The 20,602-nt window shown below is 53.1% G+C and overlaps 1 protein-coding gene across 1 annotated transcript in view; it reads right to left on the minus strand.

Annotated features, from left to right (window-relative positions):
• LOC144674815 (palmitoyltransferase ZDHHC5-like) overlaps window positions 1–14,440 on the minus strand; it is a 78,563-nt gene extending 64,123 nt beyond the window's left edge. The window contains exon 1 of the mRNA XM_078536014.1: window positions 14,264–14,440. Coding sequence (XP_078392140.1) covers window positions 14,264–14,367 — 104 coding nt within the window. The 5' untranslated portion in view covers window positions 14,368–14,440. The remainder of the gene's footprint in view (window positions 1–14,263) is intronic.
• Between the last annotated feature and the right edge of the window lie 6,162 nt (window positions 14,441–20,602).

Raw genomic sequence — 20,602 nt, forward strand, 5'->3', positions numbered from 1 at the left:
TCCTTACTGGGAGAAAGAGACACATTGCACAGAGGGACACTTGTTACAGAGACTAACACCTCACTGGGAGAGAGAGAGAGTGACACTACACACAGGGACACTTGGTACAGAGACAGACTCCTCACTGGGAGAGAGAGAGAGTGAGACTGCACACAGGGACACTTGGTACAGAGACAGACTCCTCACTGGGACAGGGACAGAGAGAGTGAGACTGCACACAGGGATGCTTGTTACAGAGACAGACTTCTTACTGGGAGAGAGAGGGAGAGAGAGAGAGAGAGAGAGAGACCCTGCACACAGGGACACTTGTTACAGAGACAGACTCCTCACTGGGAGAGAGAGAGAGAGAGAGACACTGCACACAGGGACACTTGTTACAGAGACTGACACCTCACTGGGAGAGAGAGAGAGTGGGAGACAGAGAGAGAAAGACACTGCACCGAGGGACATATCGGCTGAGGATGTAAGAAACAGGATATGAAAAACTCCTTCCTCCTACCAAACTCCAAGTCTTCACCGACTCCTCACTGGGAGAGAGAGAGAGACACTGCACACAGGGACACTTGTTACAGAGACTGACTCCACACTGGGAGGGAGACACTGCACACAGGGACACTTGTTACAGGGACTGATCCCTCACTGGGAGGGAGAGAGACAGAGAGAGAAAGAGAGGAAGACAGAGAGAGAGAGTGACACTGCACAAAGGGACACTTGTTACAGAGACAGACTTCTTACTGGGAGAGAGAGAGAAAGACACTGCACATAGGGACATATCAGCTGAGAATGTTAGAAACAGGATATGAACAACTCCTTCCTACTACCAAACTCCAAGTCTTCACTGACTCCTCACTGGGAGAGAGAGACACACTGCACACAGGGACACTTGTTGCAAAGACTGACTCCTCACTGGGAGAGTGGCACTGCACACAGGGACACCTGTTACAGAGACTGACTTTTCACTGAGAGACATGCTGCACACACGGACACTTGTTAAAGAGACTGACTCCTCATTGAGAGAGAGACACTGCACACAGAGACACTTGTTACAGAGACTGACTCCTCACTGAGAGAGAGACATGCTGCACAGAGACACTTGTTACAGAGACTGACTCCTCACTGAGAGAGAGAGACATGCTGCACAGAGACACTTGTTACAGTGACTGACTCCTCACTGGGAGAGAGAGAGAGAGAGAGAGAGAGAGAGAGAACCGTTGCACACAGAGACACTTGTCACAGAGGCTGACTCCCCACAGAGAGAGAGAGCGAGAGACTGCACACAGGGACACTTGTTACAGAGACTGACTCCTCACTGGGAGAGAGAGAGAGAGAGACACTGCACACAGGGAGACTTGTTACAGCGACTGACTTCTTACTGGGAGAGATAGAAAGACACTGCACATGGGGACATTTGTTAGAGACTGACCCCTCACCGGGAGGGAGAGACAGACACTGCATACAGTGACATTTGTTACAGAGACTGACTTCTCACTGGGAGAGAGACAGTGACACTGCACACAGGGACACTTGTTACAGAGACTGACTCCTCACTGGGAGAGAGAGAGAGAGACTGCACACAGGGACACTTGTTACAGAGACTGACTCCGAACTGAGAGAGAGAGACACTGCACACGGGGACACTTGTTACAGAGACTGACTCCTCACTGGGAGAGAGAGAGACATGCTGCACAGAGACACTTGTTACAGAGACTGACTCCTCACTGGGAGAGAGAGAGAGAGAGAGAGAGAGAGACTGCACACAGGGACACTTGTTACAGAGACTGACTCCTCACTGGGAGAGAGAGAGAGAAAGACACTGCACACAGGGACACTTGTTACAGAGACTGACTCCTCACTGGGAGAGAGAGAGAGAGACTGCACACAGGGACACTTGTTACAGAGACTGACTCCTCACTGGGAGAGAGAGAGACATGCTGTACAGAGACACTTGTTACAGAGGCTGACTCCCCACAGAGAGAGAGAGCAAGAGACCGCACACAGGGACACTTGTTACAGAGACTGACTCCCCACAGAGAGAGAGAGAGCAAGAGACCGCACACAGGGACACTTGTTACAGAGACTGACTCCTCAATGGGACATAGGTATACAACACACACATTTTAAGACATTGTCATCAGCAAAGTCTACGGCCCCTGATAATATCCCAGGCATAGCTCCCGAACGAGCTACACTCCAAGCCAAGCTACTCCAATTCACCTGCAAGTTCAGCATCTGCACAACACTGTGTAAAATTGCCCAGCCAAGTCCTGCCAATAACATGAAGGACAAATCCAACGCAGCTCATTACTGTCCCATCAGTCCACTCTCAATCACCAACAAAGTGTCTCCAACTGTGCTATCAAGCAATAATTACTCAGCAATAATCCGTGCTTACTTCAGGTTCTGTCAGAGTCACGCAGCTTTGATCTAAATATGGACCAAAGAGCTGAATTCAAGGGGGGAGGTGAGAGTGACTGCCCTTGGCATTGTCCAAAAGCCCGAGCAAAACTGGAGTCATTGGGAATCAGGGGGAAAACTCTCTGCTGGTTGAGGTCATACCGAGCACAGAGGAAGATGTTTGTTGAAGGTCAGTCATCTCAGCTCCAGGACATCACTGCAGGAGTTCCTCAGGGTAGTGTCCTCAGCCCAACCATCTTCAGCTGCTTCATCAATGACCTTCCCTCCATCATAAGATCAGAAGTGGGGATGTTCGCTGATGATTACACAATATTCAGCACCATTCACGACTCTTCAGATACTGAAGCAGTCCATATCCAAATGCAGCAAGACCTGGACAATATCCAGGTTTGGGTTGACAAGTGGCAAGTAACATCCACGCCACACAAGTGCCAGGCAATGACCATCTCCAACAAAAGAGAATCTAACCATCGCCCCTTGATGTTCAATGGCATTACCATCGCTGAATCCCCCACTGTCAACATCCTGGGGGTTACCATTGACCAAAAACTGAACTGGACTAGCCATACAAATACTGTGGCTACAAGAGCAGGTCAGAGGCTGGGAATCCTGCGGAGAGTAACTCATCTCCTGACTCTCCAAAGCCTGTCCACTATCTCCAAGGCACAAGTCAGGAGTGTGATGGAATACTCCCCACTTGCCTGGATGAGTGCAGCTCCCACAACACTCGAGAAGCTGGACACTGTCCAGGACTAAGCAGCCCCGCTTGATCGGCACCCCATCCACAAACATTCACTCCCTCCACCACCGACGCACAGTCGCAGTAGTGTGTGTACCATCTACAAGATGCACTGCAGCAACTCGCCAAGGCTCCTTCGACAGCACCTTCTAAACCTGCAAGCTCCACCACCCAAGATAAGGGGAGGGACATGGAAGCACACCAGCTGCAAGTTCTCCTCCAAGCCACGCCTTCCCGACTTGGAAATGTATTGCCGTTCCTTCACTGTCACTGGGTCAAAATCCTGGAACCCCATTCCCAACAGCACTTTGAACCATCACCACATGGACCACAGTGCTTCAAGGAGGTGGCTCACCACTACCTACTCAAGGGCAATTAGGGATGGCAAAAATGTGGTGGCCTTGCCAGTGACACCCAAAACCCACTGAAGAATAAAAACACAGGTACATTTGTTACAGAGACTGACTCCTCACTGAGACAAAGGCACTGCATACAGCAAAACACAAAACGGAGGAACTTGGCTTCATTCCTAAGTTCTGCTGAAATGTCACATGAGAACACTGTATGCAGTTCCTGCTCCTGCAACTCAGGAAGTACGTCATGGGTCTTGGAGGTGTAAGTGCATCACTGATTCACCAGAAAGATACCAGTGCTATCATGTTTCACATTCATGGGGGTGGGGGAGAGAGGGGGCGCCATGCTGCCGGAGGGGACCGTGCCCGGTTTGTTTGGGGGGGGTTGTCGAATGAGTAGCTCTGAGGGAGTGGGAACTTTTGGGGAGGTACCAATGCTCAAAGCCCTTGGTTAGACAAAGACTCTGCCCTTTCCAGCTGATGTAGTGGAACCCACAACAATGACCACAAGAAATGCAAAGGGGAGTGCTCCCTCGTGTCCTGGGACCAATAATTATCCCTCAGCCAAGATCACTACGTAAAGTCATCGTCTGCCCATTCTCCCATCGCTCTTTGTGGGAGTTTGCTGTACACAAATTGGCTGTTTCCCTGTACTACAACCTTGACCACACCTTAAACCGACTTCATTGGCCTCAAAGCGCTTTGGGGCATCTGGAGTTGATTGAAGATACTGTCTAACTGCAGGGCCGCTCTCATTTCTTTTCAACCAAGCACATGCACTGCTCCTTCTGGGCAAACCTGCCACATGTGGCAGTCACTGTTACCTGTCTAACATCTGGAAAACAATGCATCGTGTGAAGTGCCCACAGGTGTGCGATTAAGACACCTGAAAGTGCACATATTATTGTGGGGAAACTGGGTAAATTGGTGGGACTAGGAAAATAAGGCGCTTTGGCAGAGGTCAGAGTGCCCAGAGCTATGGATGGGAAAGCTGCAAGAAATGGAAATTTTAAAAAAGACAAAGGAAAGGGAGAGACAAAGCACCATAATTGAAAATAAACATGAAATTCAGACCTGCAGGTGGTTGGTCAACACCAGCTATAATTACCTTACATGTCATTGCTACAACTGCGGTCATCATAAAATAACTGCTCACGAGTTACTGATAGTGCTAGAGAACTGGATTAACATCAGTAAGACAGGGTTACTGAGTGACAGTGTGAGGGAGCTGGATTATCTGGACTGTATCAGTACAGATACAGTCAGTAACACAGGGCGCTGGGGGGAGAGGGGTTACTGAGTGACAGTGTGAGGGAGCTGGATTAACATCAGTAGAGATACAGTCAGTAACACAGGGCGCTGGGGGGAGAAGGGTTACTGAGTGACAGTGTGAGGGAGCTGGATTAACATCAGTACAGATACAGTCAGTAACACAGGGCGCTGGGGGGAGAGGGGTTACTGAGTGACAGAGTGAGGGAGCTGGATTAACATCAGTAGAGATACAGTCAGTAACACAGGGCGCTGGGGGGAGAGGGGTTACTGAGTGACAGTGTGAGGGAGCTGGATTAACATCAGTAGAGATACAGTCAGTAACACAGGGCGCTGGGGGGAGAGGGGTTACTGAGTGACAGTGTGAGGGAGCTGGATTAACATCAGTAGAGATACAGTCAGTAACACAGGGTGCTGGGGGGAGAGGGGTTACTGAGTGTCAGTGTGAGGGAGCTGGATTAACATCAGTAGAGATACAGTCAGTAACACAGGGCGCTGGGGGGAGAGGGGTTACTGAGTGACAGTGTGAGGGAGCTGGATTAACATCAGTAGAGATACAGTCAGTAACACAGGGCGCTGGGGGGAGAAGGGTTACTGAGTGACAGTGTGAGGGAGCTGGATTAACATCAGTACAGATACAGTCAGTAACACAGGGCGCTGGGGGGAGAGGGGTTACTGAGTGACAGAGTGAGGGAGCTGGATTAACATCAGTAGAGATACAGTCAGTAACACAGGGCGCTGGGGGGAGAGGGGTTACTGAGTGACAGTGTGAGGGAGCTGGATTAACATCAGTAGAGATACAGTCAGTAACACAGGGCGCTGGGGGGAGAGGGGTTACTGAGTGACAGTGTGAGGGAGCTGGATTAACATCAGTAGAGATACAGTCAGTAACACAGGGTGCTGGGGGGAGAGGGGTTACTGAGTGTCAGTGTGAGGGAGCTGGATTAACATCAGTAGAGATACAGTCAGTAACACAGGGCGCTGGGGGGAGAGGGGTTACTGAGTGACAGTGTGAGGGAGCTGGATTAACATCAGTAGAGATACAGTCAGTAACACAGGGCGCTGGGGGGAGAAGGGTTACTGAGTGACAGTGTGAGGGAGCTGGATTAACATCAGTACAGATACAGTCAGTAACACAGGGCGCTGGGGGGAGAGGGGTTACTGAGTGACAGAGTGAGGGAGCTGGATTAACATCAGTAGAGATACAGTCAGTAACACAGGGCGCTGGGGGGAGAGGGGTTACTGAGTGACAGTGTGAGGGAGCTGGATTAACATCAGTAGAGATACAGTCAGTAACACAGGGCGCTGGGGGGAGAGGGGTTACTGAGTGACAGTGTGAGGGAGCTGGATTAACATCAGTACAGATACAGTCAGTAACACAGGGCGCTGGGTGGGGGGAGAGGGGTTACTGAGTGACAGTGTGAGGGAGCTGGATTAACATTACTCGCAATACAGTCAATAACACAGGGCGCTGGGGGGAGAGGGGTTAATGAATGATAGTTAGAGGCAGCTGGGTTCTCAGTACCTCAGCAAGGATGCAGCACCTTCAGGAGGAGAGGGAAACTGGAAAATTAAACAATCCCACTGTCTCTTTGCCCGTGCTGTTTTCTGACTGAAGGGGAGACAGGATGCGCACACGGCACGAGTTGCTCTGCTGTTCCAGCTAATCATCGTCCCTCAAGCCAGCCTTCTCCTTCAAAATGACCCCTTCGAATCAGTGGTAAATTGAAAGCGAAATGCTGTGTTTCTATTACAGATTTCCAGCATCCAGAGTGCTGCAAATACGCAAAAGGTCTGGCAGCATCTGCAGAGTGTGCGCGTTCTGGTCAAGTTGAATATGACTCTTCTTCAGAACAGCTCTGATCCAAATCATATTCTACTCAATCCACCAACTCTGTTTCTCTATCCACGGAGGCTGCCCGGCCTGCTGAGTGTTTCCAGCAATTTCTGCTTTCAGTCCTTACAATTAGAATGATGGCAGCACAGGAGGAGGCCCTCTCAGCGCACGTCATGTCCACATCAACCCTGTTCAAGAGCAACTCATCTAGTCCCACTCCTCCCGCTCCCACCCCCACACATTTTCCCTGTATAGCCCCTACTGCAAGCTCTCTCTCTTCAGGTGCTTGTGCAGTTCACTTTCTCCAGGTCCCTCGGCTCCTGCTCCCCCTTTTGAATTCTAACCTTTATTTTATTCTGCTTCTCTGCATTCCTCCTGCTAAGACCAATCACTTCACACTTCTGTATTAAATTCCACTGCCATTTGTCCCTCTGTGTCCTCGTGAAGTCTATCATGATCCTCCCCACAGTTTGTGTCATCTGCAAATTTTGTCATTGCGCTCGGCACATCCAAGCCGAGGTGACTAATATGTGTCAAGAAAAGCAGCGATCTTAACACAAAACCCTGGAGAATATACCTGCCTCTAGTCTGGAAAACAACTGTTTATCATTGCTCTGTTTCCTGTCACTCAGCCAACCTCATATCCTTGCTGCCACTTTCCTTTTTATTCTATGGGCTTCAACTTTGCTGACATGTCTGTTGTTTGGCACTTCATCCAGTCCCTTTTGGAAGTCTATGTATAACACATCAACTGCGTTACCCTAGTCAACCCTCACTGTTGCCTCAATCAGAAACGAGTCAGTTCATTACTAGCCGGTTAAAATGATTTGCTCTCCACAAACCCAAGCTGGGTTTCCTTAATTAATCCACACTCATCGAGGTGACTGTTAAACTGAGTGGCCTGTAATTACTGGGTTTATCTTGACACAGCCTTATTTAAAAAAAAAACAAAAGGTCACGTTTGCAATTCTCCAGTCGTCTGGCACCAGCTCCCTGCCCAAGGAGAACCGGAAGATTCTGGCCAGTGCTTCTTCCAACTTCCACCCCTAACTTCCCTCGATTCCCTAGGACCCATCCCATCAGATCCTGGTGATTTACCTCGCTTCCTATCCTCACCAGGTCGACCCCTTCCTCCCCCTACCCACCCTCCACCATTGGTGGCTCCCACCTGCGTGAACAGAGAGCAACTTACAAACAAAAGCAACTCTCCCAGGGGCAGCCTGCAGGGCTTTCAGGTTCCTTCAAGGGATGGAAAATTTACTGCGGAGGGTATAACAAAACGCAACCATGTGCTCATGGTACTCTGGGGAAAAGAGAAGGGGGCCGGGGGGGAGGGAAAATAGCATGAGCTGGTTCTGAAAGGTGACAATACCACTGCTGCCTTTTTCATAGTGCAAAAAGGAGTTTTAGGATGTTTAACAGCAGACAAGACCTTTATCTTTTCATTGATATTCTCGATTTACACCCCCCGGATCCCTGACACTTCACATCTACCCAGCAACAAATCTCACTTAAACGCACGATCTGGTCATTGTCACGTTGTTGTTTGTGGGAGCTTGCTGTGTGCAAATTGGGTGCTCACTCTGCATGTCATTGGTTGTAATTTGGAGCAGGTTTTGAGGGGGCCGTGTGGTGAACTCCTGTTTATTATTTCCGTTAGGCTCAAAGTGCACATCGCAACGCTCCATTTCCCTGCTTCGGCTCTGACGGCTCCTACCAAAAAAATCTCCAGACGTGCGTCGGAATAACTCCCCAGCTTGTTGTGCTGCAAAGCTTCGGGAAAAAACCACAGGGGGCAGGGAGAAGCAGAGGGGAAAGGGGAAAGACCGGAATACATCACTCGACAAGACTTGGAGTTCAAATCGTAGAAGGGGCATGGGCAGCAAAAGAGAGGAGAGTGAAGGGGAGCAACCCAAGCTTAAACGAAGAAAAGGTGTGCGTTTCTGTAGCCCTTTTCACGACGACCAGGTGTCCCAAAGCACTCGGCATCGACTGAAGCACTTCTGCCAGTGTAGTTATTGTCCCCAGCCAATCTGTGCGTAGCAAACACCCACAAACAGCAACGTGAAAAGGCTCACATCATCTGTTTTGCTGATGTTAATTCTGGGACAATTTTGGATGGGACATCGAGCGAAAATTCTAAAGAGTGCCATGGGGCCTTTTACATTTTTTTACCAGAGTTGGGAGTCTCAGGTGCAGCGGCTGGGCGCACGAAGAATCTAAAAAAGCCCAACAGCATTGAGGGCGACAGAATTCAGAAAGGGCGCCCTCCCTGCTAGAGACTAGAAAATAAAAAGTGGTGGAAAGAATAAGGAACACAAACCCTCCTACACTCAAAGCTTTGTGTGCAGCCCTTCCTAAAATCCCTGGTATTGATTTCAAATGTTTCCCCAAGTTTAGAAGTTTGAGAGTAAAGGGAACTCTACACTGTATCTAACCCGTGCTGTACCTGCCCTGGGAGCGCTCGATGCTGACACTGGGTATAAAGTGAGGGGGACACACTGTCAGGGTAATGTAGAGGGAGCTCTACACTGTATCTAACCCGTGCTGTACCTGCCCTGGGAGCGCTCGATGCTGACACTGGGTATAAAGTGGGGGAGACACACTGTCAGGGTAATGTAGAGGGAGCTCTACACTGTATCTAACCCATGCTGTACCTGCCCTGGGAGCACTCGATGCTGACACTGGGTATAAAGTGGGGAGGGACACACTGTCAGGATAATGTAGAGGGAGCTCTACACTGTATCTAACCCGTGCTGTACCTGCCCTGGGAGCGCTCGATGCTGACACTGGGTATAAAGTGGGGGGAGGGACACTGTCAGGGTAATGTAGAGGGAGCTCTACACTGTATCTAACCCGTGCTGTACCTGCCCTGGGAGCGCTCGATGCTGACACTGGGTATAAAGTGGGGGGAGGGACACTGTCAGGGTAATGTAGAGGGAGCTCTACACTGTATCTAACCCATGCTGTACCTGCCCTGGGAGCGCTCGATGCTGATACTGGGTATAAAGTGGGGGAGGGACACTGTCAGGGTAATGTAGAGGGAGCTCTACACTGTATCTAACCCGTGCTGTACAAGGGAGTGCTTGACGCTGACTCCAAGTGCGCAATGGAAACCTTAATTTCCTGTGGGAATGAGGTTTCTTATCTGACGAACACAGAACAACAGTGCGGCTTTACCGAGGGAAAAAAACTGAAAGATAAACATGGCGAGGTGACACTTTGTTTTGCACCTATCCAAGGCACAGTGTCTAACTGGGATACAGGGGGATCACCGTACCCCCGGTGTCTTCCTCCAGCGACCCACGACTCAGCAAGATCAACCGCCACATGAGAGGAATGCAGTTGCCCACAATATGGTCTATAGCATGCTTACTGTACACAGTTCTGATCTCCCTTTCCAAGGAAGGAGATCTGGCACACTAGAAAGTGCAAGAAAGATTCACACGGATGATAGCGGAAGTGAGAGATTATCACTGAATAGGCTGAGGCTCTTTTCTTTAGAAAAAAGGAGAAGGCGGAAGGGTGACCTGACCGAGGTCTTTAAGGTGATGAAAGGGGTTTGGTAGGGTTGTCGGAGAGATGGTGGTTCCACTTGTGGCCGAGACCAGAACTCGGGAGCTGTCAATGTGAGACGGTCACAGATAAATCCAGTGGGGAATTCAGGAAAAACCTCGTTACCCGGAGGGTGGGGAGAATGTGGGACTCGCTCCCACAGGGAGTGGCCGAGGCGTACGGTGTCGATGCATTTAAGGGGAAGCTGGATAAAGACACGAGGGAGAAAGGAATAGAGGATATCTGAATGGGGGTGATATAGGGGGGGGTGTGGTGTGGTGTGCAGGGAGGAGGCTCGTGTGGAACAGAAACACTGGCATGGATCAGATGGGCCAAAGGGCCTATTTCTGAGCTGGATATTCGAAGTAATCCTGTTCCAATGCACCCACCCGAAACAATCTCACCAGACCAAGGCCTGTTCACCTATCAGCCTTTCTTTCACTGATCGCCACAAGCTCCTTCTAGTTTCCCCAGTGCATCAAACACAAAGCCTTTGGCTTCATTCACAACTTGCCCCACTTGACAAAAACAGGGCCAGATAAAATGGCTGGGCTGTGTCTCACCTGCCCAGGTATCAAACCCTGCACAACCCCCTCACACCCAGAGCCAAGCTTTTTATCCAATGATTATTCACCACTATGGAGGAAGAGGCGCTGAGAGAGCCCTGCGCAAGGGGCAGGGGGAGTCAGCACCACGCAGCGAGGGTGGGGGGGAGCATCTTCCGCGTGATGTGTTAATCCATCTGCCCACTCAGGAGAATGCAAAAGGTCCCACAGGTGCTAAGGAATGATCGGACGGGTTGGGAGGACAGTTGGGGCGATGGGGGCCGGTCGGGGTCATGGGGACATTCTGGGGCCCAATGTCTATCTCTCAACCAGCATCGCTTATATAAAAAGGCAGCTGATTTCGTCAGTTGCTGCACTGCTTATGGGATCTTGCTGTGCCCAAAACCAGCTGCCGCGTTTGCTGGCCTTACGGCAGGGACTAGGGCGTGGTGAAACTACCCGGCTGTGAACGCTTGGGGAGGGCCCGCGGCTGTGGAACTGTATAAAAGCCGGAGCCGCTCGCTGTCACTCACCTCAGCTGGAGGCTGCAGCCTCGGGTAAGGATCCTGGCCACTGGCATTAAAATACAATCCCTTTCCTGTGTCACTTAGCATCCCGAGCACTCCAACCAGATCGTCCCAACCCCCACCACTCTCTCTCTCTCTCTCTCTCTCTCTCCCTGTCCCTCCAATCCAGCCCCATCTCCAAAGATTCTGGCCCCCCTCCCTCTTCCCAACGCAGAGGGGTTACAGCCGAATCCTTCAGACTCTGCGAGACCCTCACGCTGAACCCCTCCCTCCCTCCCTCTCTCACATCAGGCCCTCGAGACCCTCACGCTGAACCCCTCCCTCCCTCTCTCACATCAGGCACCCAGAGGAAATCAAGGTGCTGCGATCCGCAGGCAGGAGCCGATTGCGAGCAGGTTGGTTTCCCTTCTCCTGGCGCCCCTCCCTTCCCCGAGGCGAGGTTATCTTTTTAATAAAAAAAAGCCTCCTGCAGCAGCCGGGGCATTGCTGCAGCTCCCTTCCTTCCCCCCACCCCTCTCACCGCAGCCTTGTGGGGGGTGTGAGCTCAGCTGAATCAGCACAGAGCCGGGCTTGGGGAGCTGCTAAGAACTGCCTTCGGCAGGCTGCGAAGGCAGTAGCTTATTTATAGAACAGGCCACCCTCCCTCCCTCCTGCACAGCTTCGGTGGGGGCGGAGGGGGGAAAGACGATCTAGGTGAAGCCCGCACAGCTGCCACGAGAACCGCTGCCGAACAGGAGAAGGTCAACATTCCCGCTCCACCGTGACAACAGGCACAGCTGCTCAGTGCACGGCTGTCACTCAGGGTCTGTCACACTGCCTGGCTCGGAGCAACGTCAGACATAGGAGCAAGGGGGAGGCCATTCAGCCCCTCCAGCCTGCTCCGACATTCCATGCCATCACGGTGAATTCAACCCACCAACTTCTACCTCAACCCCGCCTTTCCCGCCCACTCCGACTATCCCTCAATTCCCTCGAGCGTCCCAAAATTCTCTCCATCTCAGTCCGGAATAAACTCAGCGACGGAGCATCCGCGGCTCCCTGGGGGTGGGGGGGGAGAGAATTCCGGAGATTCACGAGAGTCCGAGTGAAGAAATTTCTCCTCGTCTCCGTCCAAAATGGCCGACCCCCTTATCCTGAGACTCTGACCCCTGTCTCCAGCCTCTCGGCATCGACCCCGTCAAACCCTCCGAGAATGCGATATGTTTCAATGGGGTCGCCCTCTCTAACCTCCAGCAAACACAGGCCTATTCCATTCTGCCCCTTAGGCAGCAAGAATTCCACTGGAAGGATCAATCTGCTGAACCTTTGCTGCACCTCCTCCAAAGCAAATATATCCAACGTTGGGTAAGGAGAACCAATACTGTACACAGGAAAAAGGATTAATCTCTCGCTGATTGAGAAATCAACAATCCGCAGAGCTCAAATCCAGCCTGGGCTGAAGGTCACAACTTTGAGCAGGAAGAAAGGGTGACGGGTCTGGGGCCTGGAATCAAATTCAGTCCATCTTGAGGGACTTAAAAGTATGTTATTTCATCCCTTCAGTTCACTTCACACTGTCAGGGTAATGTAGAGGGAGCTCTACACTGTATCTAACCCGTGCTGTACCTGCACTGGGAGCGCTCGATCCTGACACTGGGTATAAAGTGGGGGGAGGGACACACTGTCAGGGTAATGTAGAGGGAGCTCTACACTGTATCTAACCCGTGCTGTACCTGCACTGGGAGCGCTCGATCCTGACACTGGGTATAAAGTGGGGGGAGGGACACACTGTCAGGGTAATGTAGAGGGAGCTCTACACTGTATCTAACCCGTGCTGAACCTGCCCTGGGAGCGCTCGATGCTGACACTGGGTATAAAGTGGGGGACACACTGTCAGGGTAATGTAGAGGGAGCTCTACACTGTATCTAACCCGTGCTGTACCTGCACTGGGAGCGCTCGATGCTGACACTGGGTATAAAGTGGGGAGAGGTGGGACACTGTCAGGGTAATGTAGAGGGAGCTCTACACTGTATCTAACCCGTGCTGTACCTGCCCTGGGAGCGCTCGATGCTGACACTGGGTATAAAGTGGGAGGGAGGGACACTGTCAGGGTAATGTAGAGGGAGCTCTACACTGTATCTAGCCCGTGCTGTACCTGCCCTGGGAGCGCTCGATGCTGACACTGGGTGCAATGGTAACACGCCCGTCACCGACGAACGTGACCTTGATACGGTCGAGGTCCACCCCAGGCACTTCCCAATTCTCCCATCAAAAGTGAACATTCTTCGTCCAACCCTTTATCTTCACACAGCTGACGAAGGGATCTTTCCAATAGGTTATTACAGCCCTGCCGCGTCTCCACTGTGATCAACACGTATAAATTGACCGGCTTTCAAAATCTTCCCTTCCCGCCCTCACACCCTCTCCCGCACACGCTTCGACAACACCTCTGTCCCCCTCCAAGAAATCTCTGCGCTCCCCGAATTCCGGCCTCTTGACCATTCCCCCCCCCACCCCCGACTCCCATCGCGCCACCACTGGCGGCCGAGCCTTCAGCTGCCTGGGGGACCCTGACCTCTGGAATTCCCTCCCTAAACCTCCCCGTCTCTCTCCCTCAAACTTTGAGACACTCCTTAAAACCTCCCTCGTTGACTGAGATGTTTTTTTGACCACTCGCTTGCTGCCCTAACATCTCCTCGGGTGGCTCGGGGGTTGGAGTTTGGCCGATTCTCGCCTCCCCCCACCCTGTGGAGGGCGTTTCGCTGCGGGGTAAGTGAGGTGCCACCTGAACAAACGCAGGTCGTCGCCGTGGCCGGTTTCACTGTCGATCCAGTGCCGGAGCTGACCGGTCGCCCCAGGCGAAGTCCGAGAGGGTCCGTGATGAGGTCGGATCCTCCCGAGCAGCTCGGCAAGCTGGCCTGTCCTACCCAGGGCCTCCAGGACGTTCTCCCACACCCACCCCCACCCCCAAAGTGCCTCGCAGCCAACCACCCGCTGCTCCTCACGCAAAAAAAACAAAAAAAGCGTCCCGGGAAATACTCACGGGAAGACGAAGAACAGGGAGGTGGAGCCCACGAGGAAGGTGGCAGCTGCCGAGACCGGGATGTACTTGCTGGGTTTGAACTTCCTCTCCGTTCCCAATGGCATATTGGTCGGTCAGCGGCCCTGCTCAGCAGCATAGCCCGGGGTAACCGTGGTGGGTGCGGGGAGGGGGTAGGGGAGGGGGGAGGGAGGGAGAGGGTTGTAAAGGGGATCACTGACTGAGACCCTGACCCAGCATCAGTGGGGGGAGGGGGGAATGAGGCAGTCGGAGACGGTCGAGAGGGAGGGAAGGGGGAGGGTAAACGCAGGGTAGGGACCCTCGGCCAGCTAAAGGTGGTTGGGGGAGGGGTGGAGCGGAGTCCTTCGGGGGTGGGGGGGGGGGGGGGTGGAGGCCAGGTGAGGCGGGGGTCCCCAATCCCCAAGTCAGGTGGGAACGGGGCCTCTGGAGCTGCGGGGGGTGGGGGAAGGGCTCCGGACGGGGAGTCGGCCACTGGGGCCGGACGGGTTTTTTGGGGGAGGGTGAGGTGAGGGGGGGGCGGTTGGGAGCTGGTTCCGAGCCACAGGCTCAGGTCACCCACTTCCCACCAAGGGTCAAAGGCCCGAAGCGGAGGTCCAGCAGCCAAACTTAGGAAGGCGGTGGGGAGGGGAGTGGGGAGTGGGGGTAAACGATGATTTGTTTTTCTACCCCGCGCGCCCGATGTCACTGCGGTGGGTTGGAATGGGGGGGGTTTACCGGTTTAGCCGGGATATCGGACCTTAAGTTGGACGAGGAAACGGTGCGGAAAGTGCAAGCGAGTTCCAGCTCGTGTCAGTAGCTCAAGTTGAGGTTCAGGTTCACGGGAGAGTGAAGGGTGGGGTGGGGTGGGGGGGGGGGTGAGATCAGGAATCAGAGGGGGTCCGGTAGGAAAGTGAAGGGGGCAAAGAAGGAAAAAAAATAAACCCCAAAGAAATTGCTGCAATTGTGGAGGGGGGTGTGTGTGTGTGGGGGGGCAGGAAGGAGGGAAGCCGCTTTCCAATCCACGAGCCAGGCAAGAGTTCTTGGATCGTGCTGTGCTCCTGAGGCGTGCCCACGTCCAACCAGGCGTCGAACCCCAGTCCGTGAAACCGTGCGGGGGTGGGGGAACCTCTTCAGCTCTCTCCCATCGCCGCTGCCCTGCAAACTCCTCCCTCCGTCTCCTTCCGATTCCACGCTCCCGGAGCGGTGGCTCGGGGGGGGGCGGGCCCGAATTCCCGGCCCCGGCGGCGGGAGTCTCCCTCGGCCTCCGCGCTGGGGCGCGTTACGTGTGGAAACGCCCTCGCCCGCCGCCCCCCCTCCTCCTCCTCCTGCTGCTCCTCGATGTCCTCCCTTCCTCGAACGCTTGGAGGCCAACCCCCCCTTTCCTCCGGGAAGCAAATCCGGCGGTGGGGACCTCCTGGGGTTTGCGGCGCTTTTGCGAAGTCGACCAGCAGTCGCTCAAGGCCGGGCAGTCATCACTCCAACCGGGTACACCACACGCACAGGCCAAATAAATTTAAAAAAAACCAGCAGAAGCGAGCGCGAGTCAAGGGACTGGCGTAAAATCCTCTCCGAATCCCTCTGCTCCGACCGGATTTTCCTCCCCTTGCTCGATCTCAAGGAAATTCCAAAGACTCCTTCCTCCGTCCGTCTCTCTTGCTCGCCTATGGAGAGAGGGCGGGGGATGTCAATAAAAATCAGATCCAAAAGGAAAAACGATGATAAGTCGCTTCCCAGATAGCCGAAGAGAGTCCCTGATTCGCTCTAAAAAGCATCCACCCGAGCGAACGAGGTTTAAGAAGGAAACGGCGAGGGCGGGGGGGGTGCAGGGAGAGGCGGAAACGCTCCCCTCCTCGGCCAAACGTTGGGCGCGGATTCCAGCGGCAGGCGTCAGCGTCGCGATCAGCGGTCAAGCTTCCTGGCGGAGAGAAACGTCAAATCCCGTCCGTCCTTGCGGCGAGGCCATTTAGTTCCCGAGAGGTCAACTCGCTCTCCCCTCCTATCTCTTCTCCCTGCTGGCAGTTGAAAAGGGAGAGGGTTATTTCGGGACTGGGGGGGAAAATTTCCTTTCCCCACCCCCACCCAAAACAAAAATCAGATCCCACATCGCCCTCCCCACCCACCGCGGCCGCCTCAAATTGTCCTCTTCGGGTCGAGGAGAACCCAAAAACGCTCATTCAAGTTCCTGAACGCGCGCTCGCTTTTCCGTTTTTTGTTTTAATATAAATACGTAACACGAATAAAATTCGGAAATTCCCGTTTTGACGATTTCGCTGGAAAATGACCGATCGAATCCTCTTTATTAATCTCACTCGGTCTCTCTTTCCTCCCACTTAAACTTTTAATGAATAAACACTAAAAGTGGGGGGGTCGGGGGGAATATACAAGTCGGCAAGTTAAGAACGAGCATGCAGAGACTCATTTATCTGGCCCCCCTTGACCAACATCCTGGTCTTTCCTCCTCCCCTAAGGACGCACGGGAGCGAGAGAAAGAACAATAAAACGACTCTCGACGATCGTAAGCTCCCGAAAGGGGAATCTTTCCTCGTCGTATTTTCTTCTCGCCAAAGAAAAAAAAAAATAAGGAAATTGGAAGAAAGCCGGCTCGGCCCTCGAGTCGCTCGGGCCATTTTCGCCACCCCCCTCCCCCCCACCCTGCCGCCGCCAACCGAGCGAACGTTTTCTGCCCCCTTGACGGTTTTAATTTTTTTTGCTCGTTTTTAAAAAAGGGGGGGTGGGGAGAAAAAAAAAGGTTAAAAGAAAAAGTGACACGATCCAATTTGGCTTCCTCGCTTTCCGCCAGGTTCCCTGCGAAGGCTTGAAGAGTTATATCTATATATTTTTTGAAAGGGGGAACCCCTCTTTTTTTTAAAGGAGAAGTTAAATTCGTCCTCATTTAATAATTTTTTGAGGTAAAAGTTAGATTGGGGTGGGGGGGGGGGTGGTTGGCAGAAGTTAGGCCTCAGATGAAGCCTGAGGCCCGGAGTAGTCAAGTGGGCCGCCAGAGATGCTCTTTCTTCCAGCTTTAACTCGACGTCTCCGAGTGTTTTGAACCGAGGGGGGGAATTGTTGTGGGGCGTCTATGTTGTGAGGGGGACAAAAAAAAGGGAGTTTAAAAAAAAGTGGAAGAAAATGAAAGAAAATATATAATTATTTTGAGAAAAGGATTCGGGGGGGGGGGGTTTATTCTTAAACTTTCCGACCTCTTTTACCTCATGGGTTTGAATTTTAAAGCGAGAGGGGGTCGGAATTGGGCTTTTTTTCCTCACTATAAACAGACGGACATGGAGGTGGAGGGGGGGGAGGGGGAGGGGGGGGGGGGGGGGATCCGGCGGGTGGGGGACGCGAGCCGTTGGAAACGGCCGTTAAAAACCGTTGAGGTTCAAAATTCGAAAAATGGAACGTTCGGGGGTCCCGGTTACCTCAGCAACCCACCCTCCCCCTTCTCCTCCTCCTCCTCCGCCTCCGCCGGCTCGCGCTGGCCCGGTCGCTGATCTCGCGCTTCCTTTCCTCTACTAGCCCGCCCCTCCCCCTCTGCCACTCTATCTCCCTCCCTCCCTCTTCCTCCTCCTCTTCGACTTCCCTTATCTATTTACCCGCGGAAGGAGGCGGGAGCGACAGGTGCGGGGTGGGTTAGGGGGCGACTTCTTCTCCCGTCATTGGTCACTCATCCCCACCCGCCCCGCCTTGATGAGCATCGAGGTTAACCAATCGGCGCAACGGGATTTCCCTCCCTCGCCCCGCCCCCTCAACCCTGGAGAGGCGAAGCCAATTAGAATTCGTGCATGAGTGACGTGCGGCGTGGGGAAGGAGGGGGCTGGCGTGATGGACACCCGAGCAGCCAATCGAAGCGGCCGCCGTTACACCGCCCGAGTAGCCAATGGAAGCGGCCGCCGTTACACCCGACCCTCCCAACGTTCCCAGCCAACTGGGCGGTGTCTTCCTTGCTTCTTAAAGACCGCCCCCTCCTCCTCCAAACTCCTCGTCTCCGCCTGGTGACCCCGCCCCTATTGATGTGCGTCGCCAAGCCAAAGACGGGGGGTGGTCTGATTGGCTCCTGCCTGCGGGCTGTTCAGGTCGGAAAGCGTGGAAACAGGGCTCGTCCAATGGCGTAGAGGGACATCGGATAAGTGGCAGGAGGGTGCACCAATCGCCGCGCCGTCACTTGCTTGACGAGGGAGGAAGGAAGGGGGGGCGTTCCGACGCTATGTCAAGTCGGGCCTGTGACGCCATTGCGCCGCGAGGGCGGGGCGGGGCGGTGAACCCGCCTCCAGCAAATCGAGCCACGCGATTGGTCCGCTTTACCATTGATTGACGGACCGAGTAACAAATCAGATTTCGAACGCTCACCAGGACACCATGTTGGCAGGCGGGGCATTCTTAAAGGGACACCGTCCTAAAAAAACCTGAACAATGTGAAACGCCCTGGTAGGGTTAGGATTGTAAGAATGTTGGTTAAAACAATGTTTGGCGACAGTTCGGGGCAGTCAGCTTCTTAATTTAAGGAAATAATATTTTGGGGCCACGGCTCGCACTATCACTTTAAGAACAACAACAACAACTTGCATTCATATGGCACCCTGAAATGTGCGGGCACAACCCAAGGCACTTCACAGGACCGAAACAAAGTGACATAGAACGTCGCGCCAGGTGTGAAGGCAGGTGGCCAAGAGCTTGGCCCAAGAGGCAGCTGAAGGCATGGCCGCCAATGGCGAGCGATGGGAATTGGGGGATGGTCAAGAAGCCGGAATTGGAGGAGCGTGGAGATTTCGGAGGGTCGTAAGAGGTTAAAGAGATAGGGAGGGCTGTAGGGGTTTACCGAGATAGGGGTGTGGGGGCTGGAGGAGGATAGAGGTAGGGAGGGGTGTAGGGGCTGGAGGAGGATAGAGGTAGGGAGGGTTGTATGGTCTGGAGGAGGTTACAGAGGTAGGGAACGTTGTAGGGGCTGTCAGAGGTTCCAGAGATAGAGAACGTTGTAGGGGCTGGAAGAGGTTACAAAGGTAGGGAACGTTGTAGGGGTTGGAGGAGGTTACAGAGATAGGTGAGTGTTGTCGGGGCTGGAGTAGGTTACAGAGATAGGGAGGGTTGTAGGGGCTGGAGGAGGATACAGAGATAGGGAACGTTGTAGGGGCTGGAGGAGGTTACAGAATCAGTGGGGGAAATTCTCTGCTGGTTGGAATCATACCTATCACAAAGGAAGATGGTTGTGGTTGTTGGAGGTCAGTCATCTCAGCTCCAGGATATCACTGCAGGAGTTCCTCAGGGTAGTATCCTCGGTCCAACCATCTTCAGCTGTTTCATCAATGACCTTCCTTCCATCATAAGGTCAGAAGTGGGGATGTTCGCTGATGATTGCACAATGTTCAGCCCCATTCATGACTCCTCAGATACTGAAGCAGCCCATGTCCAAATGCAGCAAGACCTGGACAATATCCGGGTTTGGGCTGACAAGTGGCAAGTAACATTCACGCCATACAAAAGTGCCTGGTAATGACCATCTCCAAGAGAGAATCTAACCATCACCCCTTGAAGGTCAATGGCATTACCATCACTGAATCCCCCACTATCAACATCCTGGGGGTTACCATTGACCAGAAACTGAACTGGACCAGCCATATAAATACTGTGGCTACAAGAGCAGGTCAGAGGCTGGGAATCCGGCGGAGAATAACTCACCTCCTGTCTCCCCAAAGCCTGTCCACCATCTACAAGGCACAAGTCAGGAGTGTGATGGAATACTCCCCACTTGCCTGGATGAGTGCAGTTCCCACAGCACTCAAGAAGTTCGACACCGTCCAGGACAAAGCAGCCCCGCTTGATCGGCACCCCATCCGCAAACATTCACTCTCTCCACCACTGACGCACAGTAGCAGCAGTGTGTGTACCATCTACAAGATGCACTGCAGCAACTCACCAAGGCTCCTTCAACAGCACCTTCCAAACCCACGACATCTACCACCTAGAAGGACAAGGACAGCAGATAGGTGGGAACAGCACCGCCGGGAAGTTCCCCTCCGAGCCACTCACCATCCTGACTTGGAAATATATCGGCCGTTCCTTCACTGTTGATGGGTCAAAATCCTGGAACTCCTTAACAGCACTGTGGGTGTACCTACACCACATAGACTGCAGCAGTTCAAGAAGGCAGCTCACCACCACCTTCTCAAGGGCAACTAGGAATGGGCAATAAATGCTGGCCCAGCCAGCGAAGCCCTCATCCTGTGAATGAATAAAAAGATAGTGAGGGTTGTAGGGGTTGGAGGATGTTACAGAGATAGGGAGGGTTGCAGGGGCTAGAGGAGGTTACATAGATAGGGAGGGTCATAGTGGCTGGAGGAGCTTACA

This window comes from Cetorhinus maximus, unplaced genomic scaffold, assembly GCF_964194155.1.
Source record: "Cetorhinus maximus unplaced genomic scaffold, sCetMax3.hap1.1 HAP1_SCAFFOLD_825, whole genome shotgun sequence".
NCBI classification, from domain to species: domain Eukaryota; kingdom Metazoa; phylum Chordata; class Chondrichthyes; order Lamniformes; family Cetorhinidae; genus Cetorhinus; species Cetorhinus maximus.